At 38.5% G+C, this 21,662-nt stretch overlaps 2 protein-coding genes across 5 annotated transcripts in view; one reads left to right on the top strand and one right to left on the bottom strand.

The window, feature by feature from the left end:
* ERC1 (ELKS/RAB6-interacting/CAST family member 1) overlaps positions 1 to 21,662 on the bottom strand; it is a 291,365-nt gene that overhangs the window by 205,626 nt on the left and 64,077 nt on the right. For 3 of the 4 annotated variants that reach the window (XM_051633479.1, XM_051633469.1, XM_051633498.1), the window contains exons 3-7: positions 20,004 to 20,420; positions 6,516 to 6,590; positions 4,336 to 4,491; positions 1,886 to 1,969; positions 410 to 577 (exon numbers count right to left, since the gene is read on the bottom strand). In XM_051633479.1, the coding sequence (XP_051489439.1) occupies positions 410 to 577; positions 1,886 to 1,969; positions 4,336 to 4,491; positions 6,516 to 6,590; positions 20,004 to 20,420 (900 nt within the window). The remainder of the gene's footprint in view (positions 1 to 409; positions 578 to 1,885; positions 1,970 to 4,335; positions 4,492 to 6,515; positions 6,591 to 20,003; positions 20,421 to 21,662) is intronic. The other variant, XM_051633488.1, reaches the window with a different exon arrangement.
* Positions 1 to 21,662, top strand: part of NINJ2 (ninjurin 2) — a 303,752-nt gene that overhangs the window by 15,824 nt on the left and 266,266 nt on the right. The window lies entirely within an intron of this gene.

Consider the following 21,662-nt stretch of genomic DNA (forward strand, 5'->3'; position numbering starts at 1 on the left):
GCCGACAGTATCGGAGAAGCCTCAGCGAGTTTTATGCTACTTGAAAGCTCTTCCATTCTCTGCTGTCTTTTAGCTACAAGGTCACTGAAAATAAATCCCCCAAACTCAGGCAACTGCAACTTCTAATTTAGCTGTGCTTAGAAAAATAATATTAGTGACTGCATGTTAGTGGAGCATGCCATACAACTCTGCATTTGTCCACAGGATATGTGCGCACTTAAGCACATGTATTTGTCTTTACGATCGATCCCCTGGCCTAGACAATCAAATGTACAATCAAAATTACAATGTGCTCAGAACAAGCAATATTGAACAGCTATGGGAATTGTATAACCTAAGCAAGAAGAAATGATGCTTTTTATCTCTTTTTCCTACGAGAAGTCAAACAGTACAGGATTGTCCATTTTACCTCTGTCTGTAGGATGGCAGCTCTTTGCTCTTTAGCTGTAAGAGACTCTTTCAGAACTTCAATATGCTGCTTGCTGTCAGAGAACTGATTTGTGAGCGTCTCCAGCTTTGTCTGCAAGGCCAGCAACTCAGTGTCTTTGCGTGACAGCTCCTGTTTTACCTGACCAATCTGAAAAAGAAACAAAAGACGAGCAAAGGAAAAAGTAATTTATATCTTCCTCACAAAAGTAAAGTCACACAACTGCCAACAACCAATATGATACTCCAAACTTATTCCACAAAATTGTGGAGCCTTCAGTTCTCTTGAATGGAAGGCCAGCAAAAATTTGTCATTAGCAAAAGATACATGGAAAAAGAGGGGAGGAGCAGCAGTTTTTCAAGAGAGGTTCTTTTTAACAGAGTCAGTGTGATCTTAGCCATCTTTCAAAGGGCTGACCAAAACCAGTTAGTTACTTAGCAGGGACAAGTTTTTAATGAAGACAAAGCAGAACTGTAATGAGAAAGTATCCTTACCCTGCAATATCAGAAAAGATGAGATACCTAGAGGTCTCTCTCAGAAGCATGATGTTTGCTTTGAAATTTTTACTAAAAGCAATTACGTCCATCTATTTAAATTAGATACAAAAGTATTGAAGTTGGCAGCACTAGTAAATAGCCTGAATTATAGTAAAACTTTTGCAAACCAGTTTGGTCTTTCTTTGAAAAGATCAGTTCTTTTTGGGGTCATCTCAGAAGAGAAGTTTATGCTAAATACTTGCGTTTTGGTGAAATGCTCTCATCTAACACAACCACATTTCTTAACATTAAAATTCCCAAGAAGCACCCTAAGATCATTCTCTCTAGAAATCCCCATTTCAGAGCTGTAAGCCCACTGTGCTAAAGCTCTTTAGGAAGAACACAGCGCATACCATTTCAAGTTGCAAGGGAAGTTAAGGCAGCATCGAGTGCTCACATCTCTCTTCTTGGGGAGACACTATGATCACTCAACAAATGCACTAATTTCATAGTAAAGGATAAGCCTAAATTCATGCTGCTAAAATTAATCAGTCTGAAAAGCGTTCAGCATCCAGCTTTTGTTATATTTTGTGACACAATGTTAAGACGTTCAGCGCAAATTTTTAAATTATTTTTGTTATACGAGGGAAAGCAAATCTCTTTGAAAGTCTGGCCCCAAAATGGGTGCTGAATACTTTTGAAAATCTGCGTTGACAGAGAAGAATAAGTTAGTGCTATAACAGCTCATACCATTAAAAAATATTAAAAAAATAAACACAGATGTTCAGTTGAGGAGTGATGTTATAGACACCAAAACCATGTGAACAAAAAAGCAGCTACAAGGCTTGAGTGGGCTGTTAGTTCTACTGTTATATCAATTTGTAAAGAAGGTAAGGAAAGAAAAGCTACCCCGAAAGCCAGAGAGCTAGCAAGGCCCAGTGAATGGCCACTGCACACAAAAGATAAATCTTACTGCAGAGACCTCGGCCTGGAGACCAGCCACTCTTTTTTTCAGGTCCTCCCCTTGGGCCTCTTTGGCACTTAGCTCTTCCTTCAGTTGCTCTACCTGTCACGACATTGTTATGCTTTTAAATATTTATCATGTGTCAGCTTCTAGTTGGCCTGTTTCAATCCAAGTAACTAAAAGTGACAAAGAACTGAACAGAAGGATCAACTGTGGTCATTCAATTTCTCCTCCACTCTTCATTAAGTCTTCTCAAAAGTTTAATGTCTCTGAAATTTCATATAGGCTGCCAGACAAAAATTTGGTTATGAAACAAAGATGTATAGCTGTGGTTATGTTTATATGTGTGAAGTATTGGGCACTTCACCCAATGGCGAAGCTGGAATTCATGAGGGAATCAGAACAGGAAAAGGGACATTTTTCGGTTTAAGATAAATAAAAGTTAATTGTCAAGGTACAGATGACTATACAATATCGAAAAAATAAATATGCAATTACAGAACAAGGTAGGACAGCGAGACATGGCGATTGGAGCTACAAGTCATGCGTGAATGGCTATCAAAAGGGAGCAAATGTTCTGCAGGAAAATAAACGAGCAGACACAGTAGACAGAAGAGATACAGAAACTGAGTAGCTGAACAGATTCATAGGCTCAGAGAGGGAGAGGAGAAGGGGAAATTGAAGAGTTGCTAACAAGGAGAGAAAGACGACAGAGAGAGAGAGAGAGAGAGAGAGAGAAAGAGAGAGACAGAGAGAGAGACAGAGAGAGAGACAGAGAGAGAGACAGAGAGAGAGACAGAGAGAGAGACAGAGAGAGAGACAGAGAGAGAGACAGAGAGAGAGACAGAGAGAGAGACAGAGAGAGAGACGGAGAGAGAGACGGAGAGAGAGACGGAGAGAGAGACGGAGAGAGAGACGGAGAGAGAGACGGAGAGAGACGGAGAGAGAGACGGAGAGAGAGACGGAGAGAGAGACGGAGAGAGAGACGGAGAGAGAGACGGAGAGAGAGACGGAGAGAGAGACGGAGAGAGAGACGGAGAGAGACGGAGAGAGACGGAGAGAGACGGAGAGAGACGGAGAGAGACGGAGAGAGACGGAGAGAGACGGAGAGAGACGGAGAGAGACGGAGAGAGACGGAGAGAGACGGAGAGAGAGGGAGAGAGACGGAGAGAGACGGAGAGAGACGGAGAGAGACGGAGAGAGACGGAGAGAGACGGAGAGAGACGGAGAGAGACGGAGAGAGACGGAGAGAGACGGAGAGAGACGGAGAGAGACGGAGAGAGACGGAGAGAGACGGAGAGAGACGGAGAGAGACGGAGAGAGACGGAGAGAGACGGAGAGAGACGGAGAGAGACGGAGAGAGACGGAGAGAGACGGAGAGAAAGGGAGAGAAAGGGAGAGAAAGGGAGAGAAAGGGAGAGAAAGAGAGAGAAAGAGAGAGAAAGAGAGAGAAAGAGAGAGAAAGAGAGAGAAAGAGAGAGAAAGAGAGAGAAAGAGAGAGAAAGAGAGAGAAAGAGAGAGAAAGAGGTGCTAAAATAATCTCTCTTATCCTAATTTGAAAGGGGCATCCTTCAGTTCCTATAAGCAGTGCAATGGGATAAAGTGCAAAGGTATAAAAGAACAGATATGGTTATCTTGAGATAAATCAGTAAGCTGGAACGAGGGGAGTGGAAGAAACACACTGGTTTCTACTTTAGGGCAAGTAACGTTTCTCCAAGAAATTTTCTCCAGCATGCTTTTTTCGACAAATAATTTCAAGCAGGACAAAGGCAGTAGGTACAAATGTTGAGGACCTAGCAGAGTAATTTTTAACCTGCCTTGCAGGGATTTATACACTGCTTGCAGGGACTATGTAAAAGCTAACAAAAAAAAGCAGGACTGCTCACAATATACTTAACTTTACTGTACAAGGTGGCCTGAGTCTTCATTAGAAAATGTTAGGGCCCTCTAAAAGACTGAGAAACACTTCTTTGGGAGAAACTAAGAATGAATTGACTTCTGGCTACAGACAATTCAGTAATCAATGTCCATCTTTATACCTGAAGATCAACATGTCTCACTGCTGTATTTGTTCTGTATTCCTAATGGCATAAATTAACATTAGCACCACCACTGTTGCAGATTCTACTCTCATTCTGACTCCACTACTGGAAAGAGAGTGGAATGGAAAGCCATTATAGTCACAGTTCATGCTCTTTTCAGCCTTTACATAATAAAATACCTACCAGTTATAGTACAATCGTTGCAAAAAGAAACACTCTTTTTTCAATAGAATACATCTGAAAAGGCTCTAAAATAATTTTAAGTAATTTTAAGTTATTGCAGAGGTTTCAAGGCAGAATACAAATACATTCTGTTTCCCAGCACTTGAATGGGAACCCAGACCCTAACTCCTACTGAAGCATGAAAATTTCTCATCTGTTCATTAAGCTCAGTTTGTCTTACTACTGTCTTTGTTTCCTCAATACCTTATTTTTCATGAATTTGGAATGACTACGGTACACCTCCATTTGCTTCATTTCCTCTTCACGTTCCTCTGTGCTCAGAGCTCCATTTGACTTCAACATCTGAATCTCCTCTTCCAAATCCCGGAGGCCACGCTCCATGGAAGAAATTTTTGAATCCTGAAAACGATTAGAAGAGACAGTTAAAGATACACAGTTAGATGATTTGTTAACATACCACTGGATCAAAAAAAGGAAACTGCCCTGGAAATTTACTCCTGAAGTTCCTAGAGAAATCAGTCTAAACCTCTTTAGATAGCATCTAGCTGAGTGCTCAAGTACTCATTTTTCCATTTTTTATATTTTTCAATGAAAGCAAGACTTCAGTACTGAAAGAAAACATGGCTAGGGGCAGGGACATAGTATATGTTAAGTTAATAGAGGAACATGAAAAAAGGTTGCTTTGTAACACAAAGGCAGCATAAAAAAAGAGAAATTTAATTCTGATTGAATGAACATAAAAAAAGTTTATGCTACTAGTAATTTAAGTGGGGTCACAAATGGAGAACATAAAAAGCACCATAAGCATGGAAAATATGCAACTATCTAGTCTTGAGTAGACAATCTAGTTCTGAGTGGATGAAGCAGGAGAATCCTTCAAGCATTCTGGCTCATATATACAACAAAGCACTTCCATGGTTAAAAAATAATACATCTGGAAAAATAAGAAAGTCAATCTACCATTATCCAGAAGAGTCAGAGGTTTTCGATCTACTTGGTTTACAGTTTCTTTAGAAGTCTTATGTGTTAGGAACAGCAAGAACAGGTTTATATAGCGTACACAGCTTCATGCATGCTCATGAACACAGGCATTTATGAACTGTAATCTCTTAAAGTAGTCTATTTTTCTTTTATTTAATTTCTCCAAAATATTCCATCTTTCCTGAACTACAGGTAGGATTTGAAACTATCCTCCATTCTTTCACAGACCAGTCCTTTTTTGTGTGTATGTGTGTCTGATAATCAAAGTGAAGCTGAAAAAAAACCTCAAAAAATTTTCACATATAGGTTTTAACTCATGAGATCAAATTTTTCTAAAGGAACATTATTGAGATCTAGTCAGATCTTTTGCTTTATGTTTAATGCTTAAATTAAAATTGGTTATGTGGATTTCTGCAACAACAAAATGAAGAGAGGAAGTAAGGTGAAGTGATATGTTGTAATTTACAACAGTATTTTGTTTTGGTGCTCACATCACTTCCCAGAAATACCAGTGCTTCTCTTTTGATAGTAAAGAGGACTTATTGTTACTGTTGGTCAATTAGTTTTTATTACTATGAACCACAAAGATGTTTAATAAAAGAAAGACGGTAAATGAAAGGCTCCAGAGTAGACAGATAGGAAATTACTCTGGAAAATATTGAGATGGAGTGGGAAAAGTTGGAAGGGAAAAAATAAGGGAAACAAAAGAAAAAAGGACAGATAAAGAAGTAGGGAGAAAGGAGGGATATGTAAATGGAAGGAAATAGTTCACAAAGACAGTTTCCAATTTTTTAACTGTATTTGTCCAAATCCCATCTGATGTACTTTATGAACCATAGAATATGAAACGAGACCGAAGAAAGCTGTGTAAACCACACACTCCGTTTGTGGCTCCTGAGCTCTTGGCAAACTGCCATTGTTCCATTAGATACTTGAGTTAATGGTTTAAGAATTCAATCACAAATTCATCTTGAAGTTAGGCTTACAATAACATACAGACATCTTTCTGGCTGTATGACCCACTCTTTAAGCGGATTTTGAGTTTGCAAATTGCTAACTTTGTTGACACACAGAAGGCAAAGCAGTACTTTAAATGCTGACACTATAATGAGAAAATAACCCACATCATCATAAAAAACTTACTAATCCATTATTCCCATTCTTGTAATCCAATGGACTCTTGGTTAACTGAAAGAAATCTGTATGTGCTGCTGAAAGGCAGACAGAAGACAGGTTTCTATTTTTTCATTAAGGAGTTTTGTCTCCACTTATCAATAATAACAAATAAATTAATAATAGATAGTAAAATAGGATAAAATAAATATACTTATTTCAAATTAGAAAACTGACAGAAGTACATGGCATTTGGTAGAATAATTTTTAATATGAAAACATATTTTCCAGAGAACAAACTCTCCTGCTGCCTATATGCAATCATTTACCTTCATCTCAATAACAGTTTGCAGAGCTTTTGTCTTGGCTGTATCAGGAGCATTTTCAAATCGACGATGGATCTCCTGTACCAGCAGAAAAGAAAGTAAGAGTTAGCTTAATGGCATTTTGTTCCACTTGCCAAATACAAACAAAATTACTAGAAACTTCTCTTTTAATACATAGCCTAATTCAAAGCTGCTTTCTTATGTTACCATTTCATACACTTTGTTATCATTTATTCTATCAAAGAAAGGATCGGTGAAAGTTCATTCAACAGAACTAGAGCCTCAGTTAAAAAGACACAACAGAAACTGCATCTTTGACTACCTACTTACTCAAAATAAAACTAATGACAGCTGTGTCTATTAAAATCTCCGATCATCTGCCTGCTAAACTACTCTAAACTATTACTAGTTTCTCAAATATGTTTACTGAAAACAATCATGCTGTGGTTTCTGTTTCTATAATCTATAGGGTGCAGCTATGTTGATCACTGTTTCCAGTTTTTTTACTATGAGCAGCAACATTTATTATGCATGATGAAAATCTTTCTTCACTAGGCCTTGAGCATAGCTGCAAATACCTGACTGGATAGCACATTGCTCTAGAAGCTCAGAATACACAGACAGGAGGACACAAAACCCATCTGATATTTCTGTTGATGTCAGTTCACAGAACTAGCATGCTTCAGTCTGCTCACTAAGGAATAAAATTATAGGAAGCTGAAACAACTTGTTCTACCATATAAAGTAATTAAGGATTTCAAAGAAAAAAGTGGGAATATAAGAGAAACTATATAGTATCTATTTCATTTTTTCATTATTTGTCTTAGAATAGTATTGTCCTTACACCACACACTAACGTTAAATGTAGGATGTGAATACTGTTAGAACGTTAATATTAATGACATGAAAATACTCTGGTGCCCACAGAGTATGAACTGTGGTATCAGTTATCCTAACAACATGAGGTATACGCACACACACAGAGTGAAGCCACCCACTGCCCTCAAACACCTAGAAGATAAATCCAAAAAGCCAACAAAAATCTGGTGTTTTCTATAGACATGGTGAAGAGATAATATTTTGTATGGCAGGCACACATGTAACTTGCTCCATATGATTACTTATTTGAATGAGGCAGTTAAGAGTTGCATAGCGCTTTTTGAAATACTGGAAATACTACTTGTCACGTAAAATTGTTAAGTGCTCTTGCATAGCTGTCAAGTGAGAAAGATAGAAACCTTCAGTGATACGTCAAGGGCCACCAGAAAAATTTTGCATAAATTTAGCACAAGGACATTTGCATAAGTTGATGCCTGTAAGCAGTGATAACAAGAAAATCCAGTAGAAGGTTTGTCTGCTTTAAATAATACACTTGTGTATTTCCTGAGAATATACTTTTACAAGTATGTTCACAGTGTAGGGTGGTATTTCCTGAAAAAAAAACAAAAACACCACCTCCTGAAAAAATAAACCAGAAAACCCTTCTAAATATATTTGTTTCTCCCACAGTCAACAGATAACTTCAGAGCCTCTGGTCATGTATCACTGACACCACATAGACCAAAGTGGAGCAATAGCACTATTATTCTTCTTCTACTTACCTGTACCTGCATTCTCATGGATTTACTTAAAGCTGAACATTTTAGCCAGACTTTTCCTTGGTCCCATGATCTTCCTGTATCTGCCTGTAATGTATATGTCCAAAAAAGAGCAGTGTGCATTCCACTCTGGTATTTTTCTCAAACTCCTGGCCAAAGCATAGCATAATCAGTAATTTCTCATCAATAGCCTTCCAAACTGTTGGTCTCTAGCACTTTTCCACTTTTCCATCTGCTTACAGGGTTAGTTGTTTTTGTCTGAAGTCAAACAGATATGGCTTCTACCTATTCAACCGTTTTTAAATCAACAAGACAGCCACTTTCTCTTGAGTATGCTGATGTTAAATCTAAGGAGGGGGAACATACTACATGAGATGCTCTTTCCAGAGGGTTGATCATAGGGCCATCTAAAGACTGCAGGCATTGTCTCTGGGATCATCTCCTTAGCAGCGCTGTTCAGCTTTTTCAAAGCCAACAGCAGTCAGTCCAACCAGCTGAACCTTTTTCTACAGTTTCCTGTACCCATGCTCAGAAGAAGAAAAAAGAAGCTGTCAGCAAACATCATCAATATCATCGATACAAGCTGGCCCAACATCTCACATCACTTTTATTACCTGCTCCACCCTCAGCATTTTTTTTGAGACACATAAATAAAACTACTTTTCCAGTCTGTCTCCACTACTTACTATTCCAGTCGCCACCTCTTCAGAGGTAAAATGTTAGATTAATTTGCTGTCCATAATGTTAGAAAAGAAGCTCACCATGAGGTAGAATTTGCTTTCAAAAATGTAACATCAACTAAGCATAGGACAATCTGATACATACTCTGCCCTTAAGAAACTTAGAACTTATCTTACTACCCTCAGTCAAGGATCAGAGATAAAAATCATAATACTATGTATTGCCCTAATAAGAATAAGCTGTGATGAGCTCCTAACAATCAGGACCAGCCTGAGCATTTAGAAATAAGAGGTGGAGCAGATACAGCACCCTCCACCTGTTTCTCAGTGCTTTTACCAGTACCTGTCATGAAAAACAACCCTTTTCTTCAGCACCCCCGTTCTTTCTCCACAGGGAATGATCACAGCTGCCTTCCTTAAGGTAGCTGTGGTGTATTTCTCCCTGTTTCCACCTCAGCCTGCTCTAACGGGTTGATCTGAGCACTGATTCGAGAATTGCAGTATAATTCCAATATAATGTGGCTGTCAGTCCTTCTCATGAGCTCTGGACAGAGCGAGTTTCCATCTTGCCACTGGCAAAGTTTTGTTAAAGAAACCTTTCCAGTATCTTACCATGCATGACTCTGTAGCTAGACTGAAACCTTCAGAAATTGTCAAAGGATGCTTATGGGAAACTCAGGTGTCAGGAGTGGTTTCCTCCTGAAACTTCTCCATACGTGAGTTTTGCAGAGTGAACACTGCAGACTCCACTCATGCACTCACCAAGAAGCATACTGCTGGAGAGGCATCCAGAACACTTCACTGCTCTGGAACCACAGGCCTGTATCTGTTTGGCTGCAGTGAACAGCACTGTTTGTACAAGTACACAATCATCTGAATAAGAAAGAAAAATGACTTCTGACTATCCTTCTGCAGAGGCTCATACATGTTCCACAACCTTCAGTCCCTTCTCAGAATTCTCAAGTCTTTTCCTGTGATTGCCAGCCTGAGAACTGAGAGATTAAGTCAGAAGCCATTCTTTTGTAAGTCCAGATGTGGCACATTAAAAAAGGTAGTATTTGAGAACACCCATTACACATGAGAACACCTATTACACATCCTATGTTGTTGTAATACCAAATTATTCTGTAATCTCAGTTTGGCTACGAGAATGTCTACTAAGAACGTGCATATAAACAATGCAACTCCAAGAATGACATTTAATAGTAATAACAGTCCATAGTTGAAGACACCCCAATCACATCTTGGCAGCATGCTCAAATTCATGTACACTTAAGAAAAATGTTATATGGGAAGAAAAGAGGGTTTGAAGCCTCCAGATTCTAGAATTCTAAAATAGTGGCTTTCCTTAACTGCCAAACTCATCTATGGGAAAAAGGGAAGTAGTTCTGAAGAAGATTCATTAAGCTTAAAAAGGTGAAGAAAGATCCATAAGTGAGAATTATCCTATTCTGAATCACATGAGCTTTTGCTAAATGCATAAAATTATGTCTCCAGCTGCTCCTGTCACATCAGTGACACAATCGTCCAATAACTTTTATTTTAGAATAAAATGAAACAGCTTGATCATAGAAAGGAAGTTAAAACAAATTCTTGTGAATGGTCAGAAACTGAGAAAACAAAAGAAGGTAAAAAGATAATATACCAAAAGTCTACTTTGAACAATGTATCGTTTTTATTTTAGCACTGCAATTGCGTACTAGATAATTTCCACTTGTGCACAGACACAGTCTCTGACCTGAGAACATAAAAGCAACTACTACTATGGAAATGATGTAAGATGGGATATACAGTAAGAAAACAGCACATCACCAAAGGGATGCTGACACAACAGTGTGTCCTTTTTACATTGCATAGTGTTTTCTCAAATATAAAATCCTTTTAAGCTTTTTTCTTTAGAAATGTCTGTATCTCCACTGTCTGAAGAGATGCTTTGCACTTCAGCAAAGGAAATGTCCTACTTCTATCATCTTAAGTAATACCACTGTGATTTGGATGACATAACCTGCTGAAAAACAACACCTCCCACCTCTCAATTGCATAGTAAGGATTTAATTTTGCCAACATCCCTACGAATCTAAAGAACCTGGAAGCAGGGCTACAGGCAGATTGAACCTCCCTAGAACACAGATTTAAGCGTGGCTGCTGAAGGAAGGCAGCACATATATATCCTTCCTAATTTTGAAATACAGGTTGTGTACTTATCTTTGAGTGGCAGAATGGAGAAATATTAATATATCCTATCTCTGCTGTCCTCAGATTCTATTGTGGACACACACCACATATTGCAATTAATTACAATGAAATGAAAATACTGCAACCAAAGGAAAATTTCATCAGCATCTGTCAGTTCAGTATTAACTATCATAGTTAATTTTCTAAGTTATTTAATAGATCTATAAGATCAAATGGATCTGTAATTGTGCAGGAGGACAAACTGTACCTGGCTAACCTGATTTTCTTCTACAATGAAGTAACTGGCAGTGTAAGTAGTGAGCAGTGGGTGTGGCACATCTTGACTTTGACAAGGCCTCCCAACATCCTTGCAGCTAATTGGTGAGATACAGACTGGTTAAATGGTTAACAATGTGGGTGGAAACTGGACTATCACACCCAAAGCCTGGTGATCAGCACTATGAAGTCCAGTCAGTACCTGCTGACAATCATCAGAGGCTAATACTGTGGCCATTACTGTCCAGTGCCTGTATTGATGATCTAAACGATAGGAGAGATGGCACCCTCAGCACGCTTGTGGATTACATGAAATTTGGGGAAGATGTGAATTGGGAGTAAGCACTGTGCCCTAGCTGTAAAAAAAACAACAAAACACACAATGGCCAACTGCATCCTGGGTGGTGGTATTAGCAAGACTATACAGCCAGAAGGGAAACAGTTATTTATTTCTATGCGGCTCTTGCAAGACCACTGCTGGAGGACTATGCCCTATTTCAGACTCCCCAGTAAAAGGAAGACATTAGAAGATGAAGAGTGTCCACAGGACAGCCACCAAGATGGTTGGGGCTGGAACATGTAATGCTAGTGGAGAGAATGAGAGAAATGAGTTTGTTCAGCTGAGAGGCAAAGAAGGCTTGTGGAGAAGCTTGATGCTCTCTAGAACTATCTAACTGGAAGCTGTAAAGATTATGATGCGGCAGAAGTCTTTCCAGAAGTGCAAATTGGAAGGATGATAGGCAACAGGTAAAAGTTGCAGCACAGAAAAATTCTGACTTGTTAATATGGAAAAGATTTTACCAGGAGAGCAACCCAAGATGGGCCCAAGTGCCCTAAGAGGTTGTGGAATCCCCATCGCTTGAAATTGCCAATTTGAGCAGGAGGTTGCATGAAATAACCTCTGGGAGAGCCCTTCAACCTGCATCATTCATTTATAAAAGCATCTTTACTAAATGGGATCAGAGGGTGACTGAATAGTATTTCAATTGTTTAGTTTCAGGACTTACGAGTATTTTTCAGAAAGCGCTTGAGACCAGTAATTTTAACTTCTATTTCAACAACACGTAAAAGTAAACTGAAAAAAACATTGTATAATAAGAGTCCTGTATAGTTTATCCCATTACTGTTAGAGTTTTGCTACTAAAAAGTTACAGTTACATAGGTTTGGAACCAATAATCATGGGTAGTTCTTTCAGAAATTATTTCTGTATTTCTCCATTTGTCATCTCCCACATTTGCAAACACAATCAACTTAATTCCTTGAAAAATAAATTGATGGTACTAATAAAGGGCATAACTTTGAAAGATGTGCTGAAATGTACACACACATCAATAATGGAGGGTGCTAGTTGCTTTGAAGCTTCGTTACCCCTGGATAAAAAAAAAAATAATCTTTGTTGTATTGCAATTTTATTAATACATTCAGACAGTGATTTCTAAATCCAACCAAAACCTCGGATATTAGGACACTTAAGTTTATTAACACAGGCATTATCTAAAGTGAAAATTAAAACACAGCTTCCAGTTCATCTCAGTGTTCCAATCAGCAAGAAACAAAAGCAAAATCCCTTCAGCATTAGAGTAAAAGCAAGATAAAGATGAGAGAGATCAATTCAAATCATCTTAATATTTTTAAGTAGCAAGCTATTGTGTTGAAATTGGACTACAGAAGCATGAATTCAAAAGCTAAAGTCAATTAAAAATTAAAGTCTTAATGATTTAGAACTTTATTTACATATGTGTTATTAATTCTTCATTTTTCCTTTCTTTCCTCTTATTTAAGGTGAAAAGGCATCTATTTTCTATTTAAATTAACTTCCAGCTTGTGTGTGTTATTTTCAGCTTTTTTTTTTCTACTGCAAAGTTTCACATGTGCAGAAGCAGAATTCCACAAATTTAATCTCTGCTGAAGAGAAGTGCAGGATAATATTAACATCTCCAAGGAAAGTATACCTAAGATTTGTAAACAAAGCAAATCATGTAGCACATATTGACACAGACAAATATTCTAATATTTAAAAAAAGAATAAAAATATATTAATGTTTACATATTTTAAACCTCTTATCACCAGATAATTTATGCATTTCTAAGTTGTTTAATTTAATTTTTAAAATTCCACCTAAAGGGGATGGAGATGCTAAAATGCACTAGTTAGACATTTTGCCTTGTGTGAATAAAAAGAAAAAAAAAATCTTTTGGAGACTAACTAGCTTATTCATATATAGAGAAAAGTTTGAAATAAGTTTAAAAATTAAATCTCTATAATTTTAGCTCCCTATGCTAGAAAAAACACATGAATAGACCCAGTGAAATGTTATGGATTATATAATTTTGATGAGATCATAACTATAATACAAAGAAAACACCCCAACAGGTAACTGTAGTTCTTTATTCCATTCACTTAATTCCTACATGATTATATAAAACCCACAAATTTGCTATACAAGAATCAGAATGCATTTATGATTTCTTTGTAGTCTGGAAAGACATGAAACAAATATGTTACTTTTCATCCTAATTTTTCATCCTTCTAAGAACCATCAAGCTACCAATCTGTGAACTGAGGAAAGTTGAAAATAATTTTATATATGTCTGAACATTTTTAACCTTCATTCTTTCATGAAGTGACACATAAGACATTCCAAACTACAACAGTATTTAAAAAATCAAAACATACGAAGAACAAATCATGCATGCTGTCAAGCTGCAATAGCACATTTTCTCCAGTTTTGATCTACAAAAGCTCAATATATTTTAAAACTACTTCTAGGCCAATCAAGTGATTCTACTACAGACATAACTATTAAATTACCTTGATTTATGTCATTTTTCACTGCTATCCTCTTCTAAAATGTCAAAAGAATGAAGCAGAAACAGAAAAAACAAACAATTTTTTTAACTCAATAGAAAGATGTCCCCTAGTATGATGGCAGTAAGAATTCCAGTTACTGAATCTATCTATTACAGCAAACCAAAAATTCTCTCTAAAAGTGTCTTTTTTATGTTACAAAGTACTGGAACAGGACAAAAGTGTTCTTTGAGATAACTCTAATTGCTCCAATTAAAATTTCTAAATCCTCCTCTAAGCCTGGAGCAGAAAAGGGTAAGAATTTTAACACAAGCATGGAAAAAGAACTTATTTGCAAAACTTGTCACAAGTAATTAAAATCTGTTCAGATATGGCAAACAACCTTTCTCTTCATTGGGCACTGCTCAGCAGTGCTCCGATGCTGCATCTATGTGGCACATCCATCCTTTCTTACTAAGCTCCTTGGCGCTATTCTTTGGTCATCACAGTATCAAGTTTGATAATCTAAAGCTAAGTCAAGTGTATGTAGGTTACAGGCTAGTGCGCCTGCTCTGACAGACAGCTACCCTAAGTGGAGACAGAATAAAGAGTGCTCACCGAAATGTTATTCCCTAGAATAAAGTGAGCACTGTTTGAGTCAAAATAGCTACAAACAGGGATCAGTTCTTGTGATAAGGCAATACCAGATAACTGTAGTACATACAGTACACAAGCAGGACTTCCTAGGGCTGCCATTTCAACAAACACTGAAGATGAAAAGAAATAAAACGTTTTTCTACCACAGCTTTTTTCCGTAAGTTCATTGTAAATGAGTGCTCTTATGAATGACCCATTAGTGTCTGCTTTACATACAAAAGCTCTCTTTATTAGTTAAGCACTACATCCTGAACTCCTTAATTCAGTTTTTCACTCAGTTGTATTAAAAATCCATCTTGCTTCAATAGCCTCAATTACTAAATACATATATATATATATAAATGAAAGCTGTAATTTACCACCGAACAGTTTTGTGACATAAACTGCAAAGCTACTCTTGGTTCTTTTCTTGTTCCACAACACTTGTAACATGCAAACCTTGAATCTAGAACTGACTCCTAAAGAATATTCCAAATAATGAGCTTGCTTTCTGCTTCCAGATAAAAAGGCTGCAGTCAGCCATCTGTTCTAGGTCTGGATTCACAGTTCAGGAGATATCAGCCTAATTTTTGTCTATCAAATCAAATGACTATTTCGTTTTTTATTATGAACTATGTTGCCATTATATTAATTGATATTTCAGTGAACACCTTTAACCCAATACCTGCTTAGCCTCAAAGTCTGAGCCAACCACTCCCTTTTCCCAGAAGAATGCTATAGCTTCAAGACCACAGTTTAACTTTGACCTCTTGCTGAAGGTACTGACAACAGCCACATGCAGCCTGTCACAGGTCACACATCCTTCATTATAAATATGTGGCAAAACTGTTATGAAGGAAGAAGAAACTAACACTGTGTGTGACTCCTACTGCCTCTTTTCAGAAAAAGCCAATGTTTAGGGCCATGTATATTAACACGACTCTGAATATATGTTATACAGGGTGTGATGGGATTGATGACTTCATAGGTGTAGATAACAATAAGCACACTTGCCAACGAAGAGAAGGTCATACATTTGGGAATTTCCCCTCATACATCCTTCTTGGTTCTTATTATTTAAGACATCCAAGGGTAGCTCTTGCTAAGTAGGAGAAACACAGATATGTCAGTATAACCCAGAGACTCCAATTACTACAAGCCACACCACTGCTGTGAAAAAAGATGTATTTGGCTTGCAGAGGATGTCTGTCCAGTAGCAACCCAGAGACAAACAGGTCATCAGATTAACTACTGTTGTAAAATCTGAGCTGATATCCCTTGTGAAGGAGTAAGAAAATGGGATAACACTTTCAAAGTTGTCTGGCAAGTAACTGGCAATAACACTCCAATGAACAACTTATTTTTGTTCCCTCTGGTAGAACAAATGTAGATAGTTTTGTTTCTATCCTTTCTTCTAGGCAGATGACAAATTTGGCCTAAACTTTTTTCTCCAAGAACTCTCAAGAAGTTACCTCTTTTTTGACTGTGACGCTAGATGTGTAGGATTTCTGTTCTTCAGATACAAATTCCTAAAAACAGATAGTTGTAAATCATTCAAAGGAGAAAAGTTCAACGAAGTTGGTGTAATGATGTTTGACTGTCCTTACAAAGCATAGTTTGAACAAAGTATTCCAAGTGTATAGACCACCAGGTGTCACATCATATTCTGCCGTAAGCTGCACTGCTATTTGGTGTGTCTATTACTCTGTGTAGCTGAGAGAAACATATTTCTACTCAGTGCATCTAGCATTTTGGGGGCAGGGAGCAGAGAGGCTGTCAAATAGAGCACAGCAGACTTAGTTATCTTTAGAGTTATGTGCTGTCACTCCCATCACTGATAATTCTGCAACAGGTGAGTCTGGAACAATGAGGTAGAGGTTAATTTAACTTGGGAGCTATTCTGGAAGCTGCAGTCCAGCTGCTGGATTTCATCAAGTATTTCTTGCTGGTATGATAATAATCTGGTTTCTGAAAGGTAAGTCTAGAACACCAACAATAATATAAATAATTTTCATTAAGACTTAAGAAATTGTATTCAAAATAGCACCCATCATTTTGTAGGCTATGAAGTTTAAGCTTGTTTTCCAGGGTAGAGGAATGTGATGCAGCCACACTGCGATCTGCTGAAGTCAGGGCATCCAGATCCATGTCTATGTTCAGATGTTTCATTAAACATTAAATTTTTCATTACTTTGTGTTAAGGAGAGACTGTCATCTATATTAGTGAGCTGCAAAATCTATGCTATGCGGGATACAGGATCTTTCCTATGGACTTGTATAGAAGGATTGCTAGAATTTCCCAAAATCTGGGACAATTAGGAAGAGCCCAAAGGAGTCATATTACTTATAGAGATACCTCTCACCATCTGAAGGAGAACCCATTTCATAACCTGGATACAGGAGACTGAGAAAGTGCTCTGGGAGATTATCAAAGATATGCATTATGAGTAGCATTGGACTTTTCTGCCTGGAAAAGGAGAAAACTTGGAAGGGCTATGACAGATCTAAAATTCTGAGTAGCACTAAGTCTCAACAGCAATCATCTGTTCACTGTGTCTTCCAGTGCAAGAGGCTGTCAATGAAGTTACTGGGTGACAGGTTCAAACTCAAAAGAAATGAGGCAGGTTCTTTCTGCAGTGGAGAGCAGGCTTGTAGAACCACTTACCAAATGATGCTACAGCTGCAAAAGTTCACATGGGATCAAGAAGACACTGACTGTCTACCTGGATGGCAGATCTATGGAAGATACTAAACTGTTAAGCCACAAAAAGTTCAAAAAAACCCCTTCTCTCTAAACAGCTGGGAAGACGGGACAACATTATGGAGAAGTATCATGTTTGCCTTGTTCTTACCGCTTCTTGGACTGCACGTGGCCATTATGTAAAACAGAATGCTGGACTAAAGGGATCACTGGCATGAACCACTACATCTATTGCTTGGTTATGATCTTATCAGAAGCACAAGTCTTGGAGCTCTCTAATAATTCCTTTCCTTAGGAAATTAGTGCAGTACAGTCATAGTAATAGTGCCAGCTGAAGGAATCAATGAATTCACATTTAATTTTCAAAGTCACACTGAGGCCACCTAGGCTGTCTGAGATTATAACCTTAAGTCTCAACATTACGGTTCAAATTACATGTAGGCATCAAAGCTGAAAAACAAAGGAATACTTTCTTGCTTTAAGATTCAGATCTTTTTACCAGAAGTCTAACACACTTGTAAAGTCAGAAACAGTACTAGTGGATTTTGACGTCTCAGAACACGGTTTAGTTAAGATGGTCAAAACTGCTATTAAAGTTTTTCTCAGCTTTCTAATGTGTTAGAACACGAGGTATGAATGCTGATCTCCCAAGCACAAGCAAATTCCTTTGAGATACTAGTGCTTCTTTAACAGATGTATTTAAAGAAGAGTTTAGCATGCCTGTCCAGACACTGGGAATGCTAGATATAGAACCATCTGGAAACTAGATTGATTTCTTCAAGGTTGCTCAAAACCCCATAGTATCTGGGATAGCAAAGGGCTAAAATAACCTAAAACTATGGAAATACAGATAAACACATAATAGAAGATTATTTGAGAAGGTTCTGCACAGAGACGACTTTCAAGTGTGAAACAATGACAGCAACTCTGTACCAGATCCTTCAGAGTAAAGCAACCTGGTGCTCAGGAAGTCAGATGCAGTCAATTACAGTTCAGCAACATACCCTGGTTTTCTTCAGCCTCCTGAAGCCCCAAGCATGAGACCTGAGTTTCATGCAGACAAGCCTGAGTTCAGTTAGCTCAGAGCTCATGGCAACGCATGGATACTAACTAAACCCTTCCTGCTGTGATGTAGTCCCATAAGGACTCTACCTTTTTCAGGAAATCTTTTAACATAAAAGCTATGATTTAAATGATTGATGATTCCCAGATATGTGTGAAAGAAACAATAATTCTTATCTTTCAACATCTACTAACTGGTAGGAGAAACAAAAATAACTGCATTCCTAAAAATTTACACATCTGACAGCTTTTCATTTATGTTGCTGGACTTAAAGTGGAGTCAAATGGAAGCCATTTGAGGCTCTTCCTGAAATAGGCACAAGATTTGGAACAGAATTATCATTGGTTGCTAAATAAAGGAAAAATTGTAGTGTAGAAACTCTGGAATCACATTATCTTCACTCCAGACACTCAAGAGATTACTGCTCTAAAAAAATAAATCTGGCCTAAATCTGGCTCAGAAATGCAGTGGGCTCTAGCTTTCTTATATAAATGCTTGCAAGAGTACAAGTACAATGGGTCAGGCCATGGAAAATATATGAATAAGAAGTATTAAGAAGTATTTATTTACTGCAAACACTCATCTCAAGAAACTCAGTGCTAGACCTTGCTTCTCTAGCTCCTTCTCCCCCCTAGAGAGGGGGCTCAAATCTTGTGTATGTGTCAGGCTAAATAATGCTGAACCACAAAGTAGACACACAATGTGCAAAACAGGGCATTAGATTCACACACACGTATCACATACACATGTATAGCTATCAATTCATACATTCAATCTACAGAAATATGTAAAATAATCTTTCCAGAAATTCTTATCATTGTTGAATACATGCATGTGCATACATACATACCTCTGTATTTATGTAACACATGCTGAATTACCAGCCTTTTAGAAGTGAATATTCAAATACTCTAGGAGGCTGGTTGACAAGAAGAAAATGCATCTAACAAAATCAAGAAATTTAATGAAACTGGCTACACAAGAACTGATTTATTTTCATTTATTTTTCTAAGATACTTATATGTAGCCCATATATTATTATAATTAGTCTAGGATGATTTAATAGTGAAGAATGCTTGCCATTGTAGTCCTCTAAGGTGTAATACACATATAACAATGTTTTTACTTTACTGTTTTCAGAGAGACTGTGTGCAACAGTGTCCCTTTAAGTAATCTTTTTTTTTTGGCTGCACATCCAGGGCAGCTAACAGTTTTATCAAATACCCTTCACAGCAAGGCGACTGTTTCCATGGAAACTGTAGAGCAATCATCCATTACTCCTGTATTCTCTTCTGAATACAGGTAGCTACTGTATTTTACAGTCTGTGTGACATTTCACCTCTGGAGCTTCATATGGAGGCTACGGGGAAAGTGGGGCCTAAGCACAAAACCCCAAAAGCCACGCACAAGGAAACCATAAAGAAGTTTTAAAACAAGGACAAATTCTGTCAACTCTGCAATGTAAAATACACCTTATAGATTGAATGGATGATTCTTTTCTTACCATTCTGAAACGGAGAAGAGACACAGAAAAGCTTTAGGTTGGAGATGAAGCCAGAGCTTGGTCACTTACCTCTCTCAGCATGTTGTTTTCCTTTTCCTTCTGTTCAAGAAGGCTCTCCAAGTGGTGCACATGCATCTCTGCCTCAGCCAACCGTCTTGTTCGCTCATGATCTTCCTCAGTGGCTTTTGCTGACAGACCTTTACTCTGCAGCATCTCCAGCAGCTTTTTGATGGACTCATCGCGTGCATTTAAGGTCTGTTTCTGTGTCTCAATACGCAGTTCCATCTCTTCTAGGGTTTTACGTAGCAGGAAGAGTTCCTTGGCCTGGCGTTCATGCTCTGCATGAAGTCGTTGGAAGTTTTCTTCTGTTAGCTCTGCCACCAAGGGCTCACTGGTTCTAGTGCTGCTGTCCTGCTGGAACAGCTGGTTCAGATCCCGCTGGATCCGAAGCTCATCTTGGAGAGCCTGGATAGTCATCTGCATATGCTAAAAGAATAAATAAATAAAATCAGAGGATTCTGTCCACTGGAGAAATAAAGAGAACAGTATGAGCCACATTATTCCTCCAGAACTATCAACCAAGAGGAAACTTCAACACCAACAGACCAACACTTTTTTCAAAGCAGAATTGAGCTGGAACTGAGTTATGCTACAGTTATGCTGTGGGTAAGAATTAAGGGGCAGGCTGGTGTGGGTGATACAGTTGTGGGGGTCTACTACAGACCTCCTGACCAAGGCAAGGAGGTTGATGAGGCTTTCTACAGGCAGCTGACAGTAGCCTCACAACTGCAGTCCTAGTCCTCATGGGAGATTTTAACTACCCCGATATCTGCTGGAAGACTCACACAGCCAGCCTTTCACAGTCTAGGAGGTTCCTCCAGTGCATTGATGATAACTTCTTAATGCAAATGGTGGACAAGCCAACTAGAAGAGGAGCGCTGCTGGATCTTGTACTAACCAACAAGGAGGGCCTTGTTGAAGCAGTGGTGGTCAGTGGCAGCCTTGGCTGCAGTGATCATGAGATGGTGGAGTTCAGGATCCTGTGTGGAAGGAACAGAATACCCAGTAGGACCAGAACCCTGGACTTCCACAGGGCGAACTCTGGCCTCCTCAATCAACTGTTAAGGGAAATCCCATGGGACAGGGTGCTGGAAGATAAAGGGGATCAAGATAGCTGGTTAACATTCAAGGACCACTTCTTGCAAGCACAGGATCAGAGCATCCCAAGGGTTAGGAAATCTAGTAAGGGAGCTAGGAGACCAGCATGGTTAAAAAAGGAACTACTGGGCAAACTTAAGTGGAAAAGGAAAATCTACAGATCGTGGAAGGAGGGGCTGGTCACTTGGGAGGAATATAGGAATGTTGCCAGAGAATGTAGGGAGGCAATTAGGAAAGCTAAGGCCTCCTTGGAACTTAACCTTGCAAGTCAGGTTAAGGATAATAGAAAGAGCTTTTTCAAATACATAGCTAACAAAACTAACACTAGAGGCAATATTGGCCCACTGAGGAATGAGGTGGGAGCCCTGGTGACAGAGGATATAAAGAAGGCAGAGGTGCTGAATGCCTTCTTTGCCTCTGTCTTTACTCCTGCAGGATTTCCCCATGAGCCCCAGATTCATATAGCCCCAGAAGTAGTCAAGATAGGTGAGGACATAGTAGATGAGGATTGGGTTATGGATCAGTTGAGTAATCTGGACGTCCATAAATCGATGGGTCCAGATGGAATGC

This window comes from Apus apus, chromosome 1 (genome assembly GCF_020740795.1).
Source record: "Apus apus isolate bApuApu2 chromosome 1, bApuApu2.pri.cur, whole genome shotgun sequence".
Taxonomy (NCBI): Eukaryota; Metazoa; Chordata; class Aves; order Apodiformes; family Apodidae; genus Apus; species Apus apus.